The sequence below is a fragment of the Cynara cardunculus genome, assembly GCF_001531365.2.
Source record: "Cynara cardunculus var. scolymus isolate 2C chromosome LG 2, CcrdV1, whole genome shotgun sequence".
Classification (NCBI taxonomy): Eukaryota; Viridiplantae; Streptophyta; class Magnoliopsida; order Asterales; family Asteraceae; genus Cynara; species Cynara cardunculus.
Window position 1 is genome coordinate 69,023,108 of NC_037529.1, and position 14,274 is coordinate 69,037,381.

General features: G+C 38.4%; 4 protein-coding genes across 4 annotated transcripts; 2 read left to right on the forward strand and 2 right to left on the reverse strand.

Moving 5' to 3' along the window:
• Window positions 1-407: 407 nt before the first annotated feature.
• On the forward strand, window positions 408-1,806 carry LOC112507308. The gene is made up of 2 exons (XM_025111840.1): window positions 408-537; window positions 1,042-1,806. The coding sequence occupies exon 2, from the start codon at window positions 1,049-1,051 to the stop codon at window positions 1,553-1,555; it is 507 nt and encodes a 168-aa protein (XP_024967608.1). The 5' UTR covers window positions 408-537; window positions 1,042-1,048; the 3' UTR covers window positions 1,556-1,806.
• LOC112507307 (chloroplastic lipocalin) lies at window positions 1,727-4,231 on the reverse strand. Its single transcript, XM_025111839.1, has 5 exons — window positions 3,844-4,231; window positions 3,104-3,233; window positions 2,773-2,994; window positions 2,306-2,596; window positions 1,727-2,126 (listed from the first exon to the last, which is right to left on the reverse strand). The coding sequence occupies exons 1-5, from the start codon at window positions 3,912-3,914 to the stop codon at window positions 1,851-1,853; spliced, it is 990 nt and encodes a 329-aa protein (XP_024967607.1). The 5' UTR covers window positions 3,915-4,231; the 3' UTR covers window positions 1,727-1,850.
• A 425-nt stretch (window positions 4,232-4,656) lies between these two features.
• LOC112506935 (microtubule-associated protein TORTIFOLIA1) lies at window positions 4,657-10,225 on the forward strand. The gene is made up of 6 exons (XM_025111272.1): window positions 4,657-5,342; window positions 6,685-6,876; window positions 7,902-7,986; window positions 8,086-8,543; window positions 8,615-9,454; window positions 9,795-10,225. The coding sequence occupies exons 1-6, from the start codon at window positions 4,743-4,745 to the stop codon at window positions 9,990-9,992; spliced, it is 2,373 nt and encodes a 790-aa protein (XP_024967040.1). The 5' UTR covers window positions 4,657-4,742; the 3' UTR covers window positions 9,993-10,225.
• A 138-nt stretch (window positions 10,226-10,363) lies between these two features.
• On the reverse strand, window positions 10,364-12,176 carry LOC112506382. The gene has a single exon (XM_025110388.1). The coding sequence runs from the start codon at window positions 12,174-12,176 to the stop codon at window positions 10,485-10,487; it is 1,692 nt and encodes a 563-aa protein (XP_024966156.1). The 3' UTR covers window positions 10,364-10,484.
• Window positions 12,177-14,274: the final 2,098 nt, after the last annotated feature.

Here is a 14,274-nt window from a genome sequence, read left to right on the forward strand (position 1 = left end):
TATATATATATATATATATATATGCTTGAGCCAAGAAAAGACCCTTATCATTCTTTGGGTCATTACTCACTAACTATGAAGTTTCATATTGGTGATGCTATGCTTCCCACAAATGTTTAGGAAATAGCAAATGGTAAAGTGTCCAATCATTTGTTATTTTTTAGCATTTGTAAAGAAATGGTATTAAATTAAACATAATTTTGTTGCAATTTTTATGGGGAGAATTATGCTTAATGTTGCCTTAAAATCATGGCAGTAAAGATAATTTTTGGAACTTTGTATTCTTAACTTAACTAGCTTTGAATAAGCGCTGCGGTCAATGAAAGTAACAGGAAAGAAACACAACCAATACAATCCAATAATTAAATAATCTTGAATTGTTTGGGTTTATGGGGTTCTGTATATACATACAATCCAATACAATACAAATTTTCATGTCGGATCTTGTCTCTCCATTCATGCTCTCCCCTTATATCCCATATACTTTCATACTCTTCAGTTAAGACCTTGTATTACTAGAATCAGATCTTCTCTTGGGTAAGCTTACTTCATCTTCTTCAATTAGGGTTTAGTTTGTATCTGGTTAGAATTCACTTGTTTACGATGTTCATTCCTCACATGTTGTGGCCTTATATTCTTTATTTCATGAAATCTATGCATCTGATTCAGGTTTCATCATCATCCAGCCAACTGCTACCTACTTGCTTTTTGTACAAGCTGCTGGATTTCGCATTCACCATTATTATTTATTAATTATTGGGTGTCAATCTTTGATTCTGCCATATTCATGTTTATGGGTTTATTTTAGGAATCACTCCGTTACATTATATATATATATATACATACACACACACACACAACATAGAGTTTTTACTGCTCAATTTTTCCATCCTAGAAAAAAAATGTATTTGGCTTTTGAGTATGATTCCTTTAACTTTAAAAGCAGTCTTCTCATCATTTCTATGTGCTTTACTACTTCCTTTGGTTAACTTGTAGTATATTAGTCCCTGGGATTCAAAGAATTCTAACTTCTGATTTCAGAACTTTCATGGAAGTTAATGTTGATCAAGATAACCAGCAGCACATGGTTCAGACTCTGGAAGCCATCAAGGGTGGTGGAGGATCCATCAAAGTTGGAAGTACCGGCACCATCAATGCGTTAATGACAAGGGAACTACAATCGATCAAAGTGGCATCTCCAAAAACAGCCTTAGAACCTACCGATGCCGCTACAGATACAAAACCGAAAGCAGATGAAGCAAGCACTAGTAGCAGCAACACCATGAACGAAAAACACACCAGCATTCCCCAGAAAACCAAACACCACCATACTAGAAAAGGTAGCAGAAATCCTATTCTCCATCATTCGGATAGCGTATCTGTTGATGGAAGTGGAAGTCCTAATAGAAGGAAAACCGACAAGAAGGGATCTTGCATGGTTGAAATAGTGGACATAAAATGTGGAGTACCCGACAAGAACTGGGCGAATCCGATAACAAACAGGTTCAAGAAACTCAGTTTCTCCAAGCTTTCTGAAACCAATGGTGTAAAGTAAACCTGCAACAACGGGGATTCTGCTTTTTCAAAGTGGTTAGAACCTGTTCATGATAATCTAAAACTAGTGAATCATTAGGATGAGGCATAGGCATATGGGAATAAGTTGTTTAGTTGACTCTTTGTTTTTTCTTTATGTATGCACAAAATTGCGAATTCCGATGGAAAGATATGAAAACATGTCATGTGAAGTTGTGAACATGAATGCAATACATGTTTTGTTCATTATGGGTTATGACAAAGCTTGGTTGAGAACTGTTGGTTTTGTTTTTGCTTGAATTTTTGACCAAATTTGACTACTTGAAATATAGCTGCACAAGCTTCTTCAAAGTGTCAAATACACTTGTGAAGGGATTGAACTCAACAGCAGACTTGAGTCCAAGATCAGGAAACTGGTTTGTTAAAGCTTGTTGCATTCCATTCATCGACATCATTGCAGCTAATCGGCTATCTGAGACCTCACAGTCCTGTGGAGTGTCCTTGATTTTGCTTGGATCATAGCCATAGTCTGCCAACACAAGCTTGTACTTTGCTATGAATTCTGGCCCTGGATTTGGTGTCCTCGAGTATATCTGAAAACATTGAATCCATAGACATAAACAACGATTTTCAAACAATATCATTTTGAGCAGGAGTGTTTTTTCTTGATTTGACAAAAAGAAACTCTATCCTCAATATATGATTTTTAAAAGATTAGTGAATGTTATGTAGGATTTTATGGTTTCATGCAAATGCATTGCATGATGTATACCTGAATAAAGCTCCTGTCTTTTGCTCCAGAAACAAGGGCAAAATTGTCATAATCAGTGTCAATCACATCATAAGGTTCTTTAGGAATGAAGGGTAATGTGGGAAACCGAAGGTAACACTTTTCTTTAATCATCTCTTGCCTTTCTAAGTCTGTTTCGGTTTTCTCCACATCTTCCTCTGGAAGGCATTGGACCCTGCCCCGTATACCAGTGATATAGCCATCAGGCCCGCCATGAACGCAAAAGGTATCTACCTGGATTGCTGGTGTTGCCGTATCAATTGTATATACTCCCTGCAATCAGAATCTTGCAGACTCATATAAACAGCCGCGCTCTACTCTTTAAGATAGATGTCAGGTTTACGTACATCATGACCCCTGGGGACCCCACCTGTGGGTGGGATATACCAGGCTCGTTTTGGTTTGATTTTGGTGGTCTTTAATTTCCAAAATTTGGCCATACAATCTACCTGGGTGCAGTGGCAATCTTCTTGACCTTGTCCAGCAAATCCACGCTTAAGTGAAGCAACTTCATACCATCTTCCGGAGTATCTTACAGGATCAAAGTTCCTTGTTGTCATACCTCTCATCATCATCAGATTTGAACCCTCATCAAGAGGAAGGGTTGGCATACTGTTGGTGGCACTTGCAATCTGGCATAAATTATTATATGACAGTTGTGTCGCCAAAACCTGCATAGTGGGTACCCGTGAGAAGGTATAAGGGAATGTTTTTATGATCCCTCATAACCAGATTTAGATGCTTAAGCTGGTATCAGGTTTCAAGGAATAAGCCACCAACCTGGTTTGTTGGCACTATAAGTACCAAGGAAGCAGCAAGCCCTGATACAACATGTCTAGCTGCATCCGTGGTCGATATAGACAATGGTAACTCAATAGAACACTTGAACCTTATATTTGTTGGCATTTTTCTGTTCAAGGTGACCAAGGGTCAGAAGTTTAACAACTGTGACTGCAAATGCATATAAGATATGAAGTTGAAGAACTGTAGTTCTTTATACAAGCATAAGAAAATCCCTTGTATATGACCACACACCAAATCTAACCTGTTTGGTTTGGATTTTATATAATCAATCAGAATAAAAGCCATATGGTAAGGAATTTACATCAGTAACGATAATGACTAGAAGGCTAAAGGTTCTTGTTTTGCTAGAACAACATATGCGGTGAGAATCTTGTTCATATTTGGTGTTCAACAACAAACTTCAACTCAATCCTTAATCCTTTGATACAAGCTCAAATGTTCAATAGCACTCCCAGAAAAGACAGATACATTTAAACCTTTTGATCTATCCAAGAATGATGTTGTTGAACCACATATTACCAAATGTAAGTAAATACCAAAGAGAAGACAATAAAATCAAACTCAAAACCCTAAAAATCGATCACATTCGGCAATTTCAGTAATTGCAATGGTGAGGCACAATCAAATCTGTAGCAATAACACCTCCCATCATGCAAGATCAAGAGCCAATTCTAGTATTTAAACCCTAGAGAGAAGAAGAAGCGGGAATGAATTACCTGGGAGAATGCGATGGGAGGAGCAAAATCGGTGCTTTTCCGGTGGCAGTAGTAAAGTGGTGGTAAGCCATGTTCTCCGACGAGTGAAGAAAGTGGTTCTCGTTCAGCTGTCCACCACCCGACCCGACACACAAAGATTGGGCAGCTGTTGCGAGTATGACAGACAATCTTTCCGCCAAATTTCTACCCACTTCTCGGTTGAATCTTGAGGTAGTATTGCTGTAACTCTTGATTATTATACAGATAAAAAGGTAAACTTGTATAAAATAAACTACTACTTGATACTTCCTGCTGGTTGATTGATGATACCACTATCAAACAACATAAACAAACAAATCCTAAAAATTTATATACAAGTTTTTATGTATATTTTGATAGTTTCAAGATTATGGTTTAATTGGAATTAAACATCTTTAAAATGATGTTAGGCTTGTAACCAACGCAATTGAAATTAAAATGATTGGAACCAATTCATAAAATTTTGTGTTGGTTATAATTGAGCATTTTCAATAGAGTAAACGTTACGTTACGTAAGTAACAGAGAAATTTGTCTCATAAAATTATTATTAGTTTTTCTTATCATATATTGGAGAACAAAAAATTCATTATTCAATCTTGTTTTTTGAATTTTAAATCTTAAATGTGTATGTATTATTATTATTATTTATTCAAGCTATAATTAAAATGGCTACGGTGTTTGGGGTTCCATTTCAAGATCTTCCATCCATTTTTCAAAGCGATTTACACTCTTGAATCTCTTTACTGCCAACTTCACCACCACCACCATTTGTTCAACTGGAGGAATCACAAGAATGTCAACCAAATCTTTGAAATCCAAGAAACCCCCATCACCACCACAAAATGCATCAAGATCCTCTTCTCTTTCTTCCCATCTCGCCATGATTGAACTCAAACATAGAATCTTGACTTCCCTCTCCAAGCTCTCCGATAGAGACACCCACCAGATCGCCGTCGAAGACCTTGAAAAGATCATCCAAACCCTAACCCCCGATGGCATCACAATGCTTCTCAATTCGCTCTACGAGGCTACTAACGACAACAACAAACCCGCCGTCAAGAAAGAAGCAATCCGCCTTCTCTTCTTCCTCTGCGCCACACACACCGAATCAGCTGCTTCTCATCTCACAAAGATTATAGCCCACATTGTGAAAAGGCTTAAAGACTCTGACTCCGGTGTTAAAGACGCTTGTCGAGAGTCGATTGGACAGCTTTCTTCTCTGTATTTGAAAGGGGAGGGGGCTGAGAATATTGGGTCTGTGGTTTCATTGTTTGTGAAGCCTTTATTTGAGGCTCTGAATGATCAGAACAAAGGGGTACAAGCTGGTTCAGCAATGTGTATGGCTAAGATGGTTGAAATGGCGTCAGACCCACCTATATCTGCTTTTCAAAAGCTCTGTACCAGGATCTGCAAGTACCTCAATAACCCAAATTTCTTAGCCAAGGCTGCACTTTTGCAAGTGGTTTCTAGTCTTTCTCAGGTTTGCTCAATGCTAGCTTGTTTCTTGTAGCATATATATGATTTGTGTTTATGATAGTTTCCATAAGTATCTCTAATTATAAATGGTAAATGGATGACCTTGTGTCACTTTGCACTAAATTGGACCCTTGGCAACTTATTGGACTCTTTGTGGAACAATTGCACTAAATTGGAGTGGACCCATGGAAACTTATCTAATCTGTGTTGTATCAACTTCTCCTAGATTGGGTTTGCCCCAAATCTTCTCCTGTATATCAAGATTTACAATCATATCCTTAATTATGAGGTGTGGCCACACATCCACACTTCCATATCTTTTACACCCATCTTGTGCATATGCTGCCATTTGGTATCCCAACATTTTACCCCATAGATCATACTAGGTGTTAACCCTGTCTTATAGTTGTTAAAAAAAAATTGCATTCAAAGATTCGAACACGAGACCTTATATATGAAAAACAAAGACCTGGCCAACACCGATGATGATTTTGTAACACCTGGTATGATCTATGGATAGAAAAAGGGATTTGTGAGCTCCTTAAAAGCCTCAAGTTGTGGGCTCCCAATAACTTCCACCATGGTTGTAAGTTGAATCTGAAATTATTGGACCAGCTTGTTGCTTTGGGCTTTGAGGTGTTACATAAAACCTACATTTCAACTTGGTCAACAAGACTTCCAAGCTTGTCACTTATCAGTATCTCATCTATCTATGACTAACATCATATCAAAGTCTCCAACTTTTGTATAATACCATCCAAATAGGAAAGATATCCTTCCTACCTACATGTGGTAACATGCTTACTGTCTCTTCTACTTCTCCATCAACACTATTAAAGTTGCATTTCATGCACTGTGTTTTAGCTCAACTTATTCATTAGACTTCAATGTATTTTTACATACCTCCAGCTTTAGTCTGGTTACACAATCCAATATGACCAGCTAAAAGTATACATCATGGAATATGTATCTTGTATGTCATTTATGATTAGGATTGTAAGATTAGAGCAAGATGAGATTAAAACCTGTCCTACGTCACTTCATGAGGTTATTGATAAATGGAGCAAAATATAAATGACTTAATTGATGTGCTACAGTAATACGAAAATCATTAATATGTGATGGTGTTCATTGGATTGTACTTCAAATATTATCTCTGCATCCTAGTTGTTTACATCTACCCTTTTATTGGCACACAAATGACTAGATACCTTTTTATAAGTCAAAAAGTAGCTACTAGCTCTTTTCTGTTCGCTAGTTTGTTATTTGATTTGGATTTTGTGTTGGAAGTAATGGGGTGCTAATGGCATGATGTGCACGTAAGATTTTATATAAACTGGTTGCAGGTTGGTGCTATTTCTCCACAAGGCTTGGAGCCACTGCTTCAAAGTATTCACGACTGTCTTAGCAATTCTGATTGGGCAACTCGAAAGGCAGCTGCTGATGCATTGAATGCCTTGGCTTTGCATTCAAGCAACTTGATCACAGGAAAAACGGGTTCTACAATAACTGCCCTTGAGGCTTGCCGCTTTGATAAGGTTGGTTTTTGAAATGCTTCCCTTGAGAGCTAAAATAATTCAACTCGATCCCCCTTTTAAGTCAACAGAACTAAAACCCTATGCTGTTACAACGGTCAAAATTGAAAATCGCAGTTAGGACTGTGTATATAATCATTAAATTATATATCTATGTATGTATATATAACTTAACATATCATCTAATTTCAAAGTCAAAACAAAAACTGAGGATTTCACCTCCATTTTTTCTGTTATTGCTTCCAATTTTGGCAGTGTGTTATGATTAAGAAGTTTAGTGATTGTTTCTGGTACAGAAGTAAGAGCATTAAGCTAGTAGTAATGGTGATTGGTAATTTGGAAATTAATGTCATTGTTACAATTTACAACACATAAAAAGCAAAAACCAAAGAGTGGGCCGTTATCAGAATGAAAGGAAGATAGAAGATATATGGGTACAGATTTATGTGTGGACGTGTGCTTGAATTGCTCAAGTCATCTAAAACAAAACCCATGTTAGGACCAAAATAGAAGCCACAAAACAGCCCACTTAACACCAAAATAACCTACCATTAAATAGCTGTATTACGGCTGCTATTTGGGGTTCATTTAGCAGCCAATAGTGCCGCTAATCACAGGACCGCTATTTGACCACCGCTATTGCCGCGAGTACTGCTAACCGCTATTTCACCACTATAGCACCGCTATTAACAGCATAGGCCAAGCCTTGGGTTTTTTTTGTATCTGAGATTTCATGCTACAGAGCTTCGTTGGAGAAATCATTCCAATGCACCCACCATCCAATGGAAACATTGTTGACTTCTTTGTTGTACATACCATACTGTTTCAACTCTTCTCCGCTCTGTTTATCAGATTATCTAATGGGCTAATCTTCATTTATTAAACAATATAAACATTCATTCCAAATCTCAAATGGAAATCACACAATTGACGAAAATTGGAGATCCATATGTGCATTATATCTGTTATAATTTGGTTTAAAGTTTCATTGGGATTCACTCATTTAACTTCTTGTCAAACTTCCACAGATAAAACCTGCAAGAGACAGTATAATAGAGGCTTTACAACAATGGCAGGGTCTTGCAGGAGGTTCTGAAGATCAAAAAACATCTGGTCATGGTGCACATAAAAAAATATCACTCTCTTTGTTGGTTGCTCCCCCCCCCCCCTCTCTTCTATTTGTAACTTGCTCATGTTTGTCAATTTTTTCAGATTCTGAACCAGCCAAGTCGGATGACAGAAAAACAGAAGCTCGAGCAAAGGATGATGAAGCCGAGGGTAGCAACGTACCTGAGAAGGCAGTTGGAATATTGAAAAAGAAGGCACCTGCTTTAAGTGACAAGGAACTAAACCCTGAGTTCTTCCAAAGACTTGAAAGAAGGGTTTCAGGTGAAGTGGAAGTGGTCGTCCCTCGTAGATTTGTCAAGTCCTCGAATGAGCAAATTGAAGAAGAGTCTGGGATTAATGATACAGAAGCAGGATCACAGTCAAAAGAGAGCTACCAAAAAGTGGACAGAGGAGTTGGTGCTCCTAGAAGGCGAGAATTTGACGATATGAATGATCCAAGTCAAAGGGAGGGATTGAGGAGTAATAAAGGTAACTGGTTGGCTATCCAGAGGCAATTACTGCAATTAGAGAGACAACAAGCTCATCTCATGAACATGTTGCAGGTATGCTTTCTGAGAAATATTCCATATAAATAAATACACGCTCTTCTGTTAAAACAGTTTCTTGATGTCAGGATTTCATGGGTGGATCTCATGATGGCATGGTGACTCTAGAGAACAGAGTGCGGGGTCTTGAGCGAGTTGTTGAAGACATGGCACGTGATCTGTCAATAGCAGCCAATAATCGGAGAGGTGGTAATTATATGATGGGGTTTGAGGAATCTGGTAGACAATTAGGCAAGTACAATGGCTKCTCGGACTATCCGAATGCAAAATTAGGGAGGAATGATGATGGGGTCTCTTACATGGGTTCAAGTATGAGGGGTAGAGGATCTTCGTGGAGATCAGATGTGCCAGAAAGTTGGGAYTACCATGCATATGGCAGAAATTCACAAATGGGTTTRAGGAGAGCAGCTATGGATGGTAGGTCGCCTAAATCAGATAATGGAAGTGAACAGGTGAACAGGAGAGGTTGGGGGGATAAAGGGGGTGGGCCAGCTAGGTTCGGGGAGGGGCCTTCTGCAAGAAGTGTTTGGCAAGCTTCAAAGGATGAAGCCACGTTGGAAGCCATTAGGGTGGCCGGTGAAGACAACGGACCTATCCGAACTGCTCGAGTGGCTGTTCCTGAAATGACGGCCGAAGCAATGGGAGATGACAGTCTTGTGCAGGATCGTGACCCAGTTTGGACAGCTTGGACTAATGCAATGGATGCACTTCATGTGGGTGACATTGATACGGCATTTGCTGAAGTTTTGTCTACTGGGGATGATCTTTTGCTTGTGAAGCTGATGGACAGAACAGGGCCTGTAGTTGATCAGCTCTCCAGTGAGGTAGGAACTGAAGTTCTGCATGCTGTTGCCCAATTTCTTCCAGACCCCAACTTGTTCGACATCTGCTTGTCTTGGCTTCAACAGGTATGCATACATACACATACATATAAAGTAACTAGCTGAAACTACATTAGATCTTTCTTCTACTTTGCTTTGATAAGCAGTTTATTAGTTCAATATGAGTCCCTTTGTAGCAACAAGTAGGTTCAGTGTAGACTCCTAACATGCATGAAGACATTGCTGATAAACTAACTAGTCCGTAATAAGCCATCAAGAACCAGATACTACCAAGAGTATTATCATTTTACTCAACTTTTCAGATCTAAAAGACATACATGGATTCGGAGACACAAATTTGCTAGACAAACAACATTGCTGGGTTCTTTATTTTGACGTGCATTTGTATTTCATTTTTTGGCTACAGTTGCTCGATATGATTGTAGAGAATGGAACAGATATGGTGGGAATCCCGATGGAAGTGAAAAGAGAGATTTTGGTGAATCTGAATGAAGCTTCTTCAACCATGGAGCCTCCTGAAGACTGGGAAGGTATGGTGCCAGACCAACTCTTGTTGCAACTGGCATCTGCCTGGGATATTGACCTGCAACAGCTAGAGAAGTAAACTGGTTTGATGCATATTTATTTCAAATTTGCTGGCTGCATAGGGGGCAGTCCTTGGAGATGGCCCTTGCATTCAGATTTTGCTTCTTGCAACTCAATCTTTGATTGAAGATAGGGGTATTGGATTTGGTTTTATCAGCTTTGACATCAAATGTAGATGAAACAAGATGAAGGCTTCTATCCTTGGTTTGTTTTTCAAATTTGCACTCAGAGTAATGAAATGGTTTTGTATGCAATATTGCTTTGTAGTGAGAATTTGGATATAGCTGATGTCTTTTAGCAGTTCAGGCTCCATTAGTTACGATCCCATTTCATAATTTCCATCGGCAAAAATAAATAACTGTAAAGCAGACACGGTTTTTCTTGGCAAATACAAGAGTCAATCTATGAAATTTCTTCTAAAAACGCCCACTTGAATGTAATATAAGCTAGCTAGTTCAGATGCCTTGTAAGATTTTGATCAATATGACTGTAAATATGATTGTAAAGCAATCTACATTAACCTTTGACCAAGTTTCTTAGCTTTGAGATATGCAAAAACTTCCTCGAGTTTTCTGATTCTGGCTTCAAGTTCCAATCTCAATGTATTAGCCTCATGGATGCCAAGGCTTGCTACACCTGAAGTTTTGGTGCCATCCGCAGATTCTTTGGACCCTTCAGTTATTGATTCATCTAAAGTGTTGGTACCATCCACAAATTCTTTGGACCCTTCACTTCTTGATTCATCTGAAGCTTTGTTGCCATCCACAGATTCTTTGATCCCTTCGATTCTTGATTCATTTTCGACAAAATTTTCCAGTTTCTCATTGTCACCCATGGGAGAGCTTCGTGCTTGAACCCCAACTGACTTATTCCACCACTCCAAGTATCTAGCAGTGACATATGGCTCGCAGAATTTTGATGGAAGATACACTAAAACATTCCTAATTGGTCGTGTGTAAAACCTCCAAGCGGTTTCGGGAGATGCATTGGTTCGTGGCACTTCACCAGGAATATCTTGGTCCATGCCAAATTGCATAGCAACTCTATGGGGTAGGTATTGCTCGATACAACTTCCATCTATCCCAACCAGTTCAGAAGCTCTCAAACAACGAACCCACGACTCCAATTCTTCATCTAAGCCATCACCAACTCCGACCCACCTTCCCTTTTCTTGATAAACCTTAGAAGAAAACAAATGATCAATCCCACTCGTGCTAGTAGCATATGGTCGCCAAGAAAAATTTTGTAAAGCACAATCAAAAAGTGAGCCAGCATTGTATATGTGCAACTTCTTCTTGTCCCATGTAGAAAATCTTGGCTTGCAACCATCAGTAACCGGTCGCATAAGTTTGGGTAATCTCTCCCAAATCCAGATTTGTACAAGTTGTAAAGGAGCCCAAACCGTAATTGATATCTCGTCATGGTAATCACCATTGATGGAATCATCAATTTTAGCTTTTAAGAAGCTCAAATCTCTGTATAGGCTGGCAAGAACAGCAGGTGCAAGAGCAATTCTGATGCCTCTAGCTAAATGAATAGCAATGGGGAAAACATGTTTGACGACAGTGGAGTATGATGAAGGGAAGACAAACCTGGATAACCACAATACAAGAAATGCTTCATGCTCGAATTGGGTTCCAGTGTCTTTGAATTTTTTTAACCATCCAAACTGACAGGCCTTATTGGTCTTACTTCTTTGAAGCTCTACCCGTGCTTCATCCAGAAAGTTGAATGATTCTCTGATTTCAGAAGGATGGAGAACAGATTCACCTAATACGGAGTAACCTCCTACAACCATCATGTCTTCCAAAGTGATGGTAGCTTCTCCCCATGCAAACACGAAGGAGTTGGTCTCATGACACCACTTTTCTGCAAGCCCTATAATGGAATCATCGTTTTTAATGATTTCATAGGAGGAATTCAAGACGGCATGATATATTCCTGCTTTTTTCCAGGTAAATTGGTGGAGAGAATGCATGCGATCAACCCAGGGTTTCCAATCCTTTTGTGGGGTTCTCCAGCCGTTGAAGTTGAAGGACAGGTTGGGTGAATAAAATTGGGGAGGCTTGTAGAGAAAGGGTTGAACGTCAAGGGAAGTAGGAACAGAAGGTTTTAGAAATTGGGCAAGCCTGCGTTTGGGATGAGGGTGTTTGGGAGATACCATGAACTCCGTTCTCTCTTCCATGAGGGTGTCTTCCGCCATTGTTAATGAAAGCCGAACAAGGAAGGTAATTTGAGAATAAATGGAGTCTGTCGACTGTCATTGGTTTTCAAATTCAAAAAATCAGATTTGAAACGTTTCATTACCTTTTTATTTACGTTTTTTAAAAGGGTATTTTTCAACTTTATACAAGATAAATAAATAATGTATTGTTTAACAAAATTAAATAGAAAAATTAATCAATTATAATATTTTTAAAATATAATTAAAATAAAAATCTCTTTTAGAATTTTAAATTGATTATCATGTATATTAAAAATATTTGAATTTCTTAAATAATCATTACATATAATATAATATAATATAAATAAAACTAAAAATGATATGCATGTCCTGGTTAATTATTTTAACAGGATTGTAAATGTTAGATATCAAAGAAACAAGCACATTCACATTCCATTTAAATGAATAATAATAAAATCCACGAGCAAAATGGCATTTTGAGCCAAGCCAATGTAACATAAACCCCACTCCCACTCCCACTCCCACTCCCACTACTCTACTTATGATTCTAAACCATCTACATTAACTTTTTGTCTTTCAGTTCTCAGATGCACAAAATCTTCCTCCAATTTTCTGATTCACGCTTCAAGTTTTAATCCCAATGTATTAACCTCATCTTTAAGTTTTGGTGCCATCTTATCAATGCGAGCTACTGCACTTCTTCTTCCAAAAAAATCCAATGTTTCGTCGTCATCGTTAATGGGAACTTAAGTATCTAGCATTCACATTTGGCTCACAAATTTTGGATGGAAGATACACTTTAACATCCTTAATTGGCCGTCGTAAAACCTCCAAGCAATTTCAGAAGAGTCGTTCATTTCTGGCACATCATCGTGCATATCTTGGTCCATGCCAAATTGCATTGCAACTCTATGAGGTCGGTATAGTTCGATACACTTTCCATCTATCCCAACCAGCTCAGAAACTCTCAAACATCGAACCCACCGCTCCAATTCTTCATCTAATCCATCACCCACCTTCCCCTTTCTTGATAAACCTTGCTAGAAAACAAGTTATCAATCCCACTCGTAGGCGGGGCATACGCCCGCCAAGAAAAGTTTTCTAGACCAAAATCTACAACATTCCATTTAGCTACTGATGGAATCCTAGTTTGAGAAGGCGACATTGCCAGAAGGAGAATGTTGAAGATAGGATCAGTAATTTTCCAGATGCATTGTTGTGTTATATATTGTCTTTGATTCCAACTGTTTGGGTTGTTAGAACCACTGGTTTAGCAAAAAAAACAATGTAACACCCTCCGGACTTATGTCGATAACCATGAACCCTGATCAAAAAGATCAAGATTTCATCAAGTTTGGAGATACACTCTTGAGGAACAACAATGCATCATTGATTCGAAGATTTCGTCATTCCTGCTTTTCTGGATTCATGAAATCTCGAACCTTTATGTGTGGGTTTGCACTGCAATTGTGCGTAATGTCAGGGAGTTTGATCTTTCAATCAGGACTGAATCTCCCATCCAGCTGCCTAAAGTCCTATTACTTGTGAAACCCTAGTGTCTTTGAAGCTATCTTCGACTTATTTCTTGAAAATTCCGCAACTTGTTAGGCTTTCAAGTCTAAAAATCTTGCAAATCTATCACTGCAAATCCGTAATTTAAACAAACCATGGGAACGACTATTACGTTGTTATGTTATAGATGTTGGTGTTCTTTGTAAAACTAATTTGAGGCATTGAAAATTGTTATGTGATAGTTAAATAATTGAAAATTGAAAAATGTTGGGTTCTCCTCTTTCACATCAAGAACCCGTAACAACCCATTTGACATGACTTGAACTGATCTCACCTTTGAACCTTGCACTACAATTGAGCTCCAAATCGAACTCTTAACATATACAATTTTCATACGACAATTTTTTTTGTTTTTCTAAGCATGGTCAAAAGAATTTGGTCTATTTTGGACAACATATTTCCGTCATTATGTAAACCTCAGGGTAGTTTATGTAGTTGAATCAAACCTTGGGGGCATTTAATGTAATTTAACCTCCATGTACTCAAAGAGGTCCATGTTACTGTAGCGTGTACTCGGCTGCACCGGATGATTTCATTTTCAGTT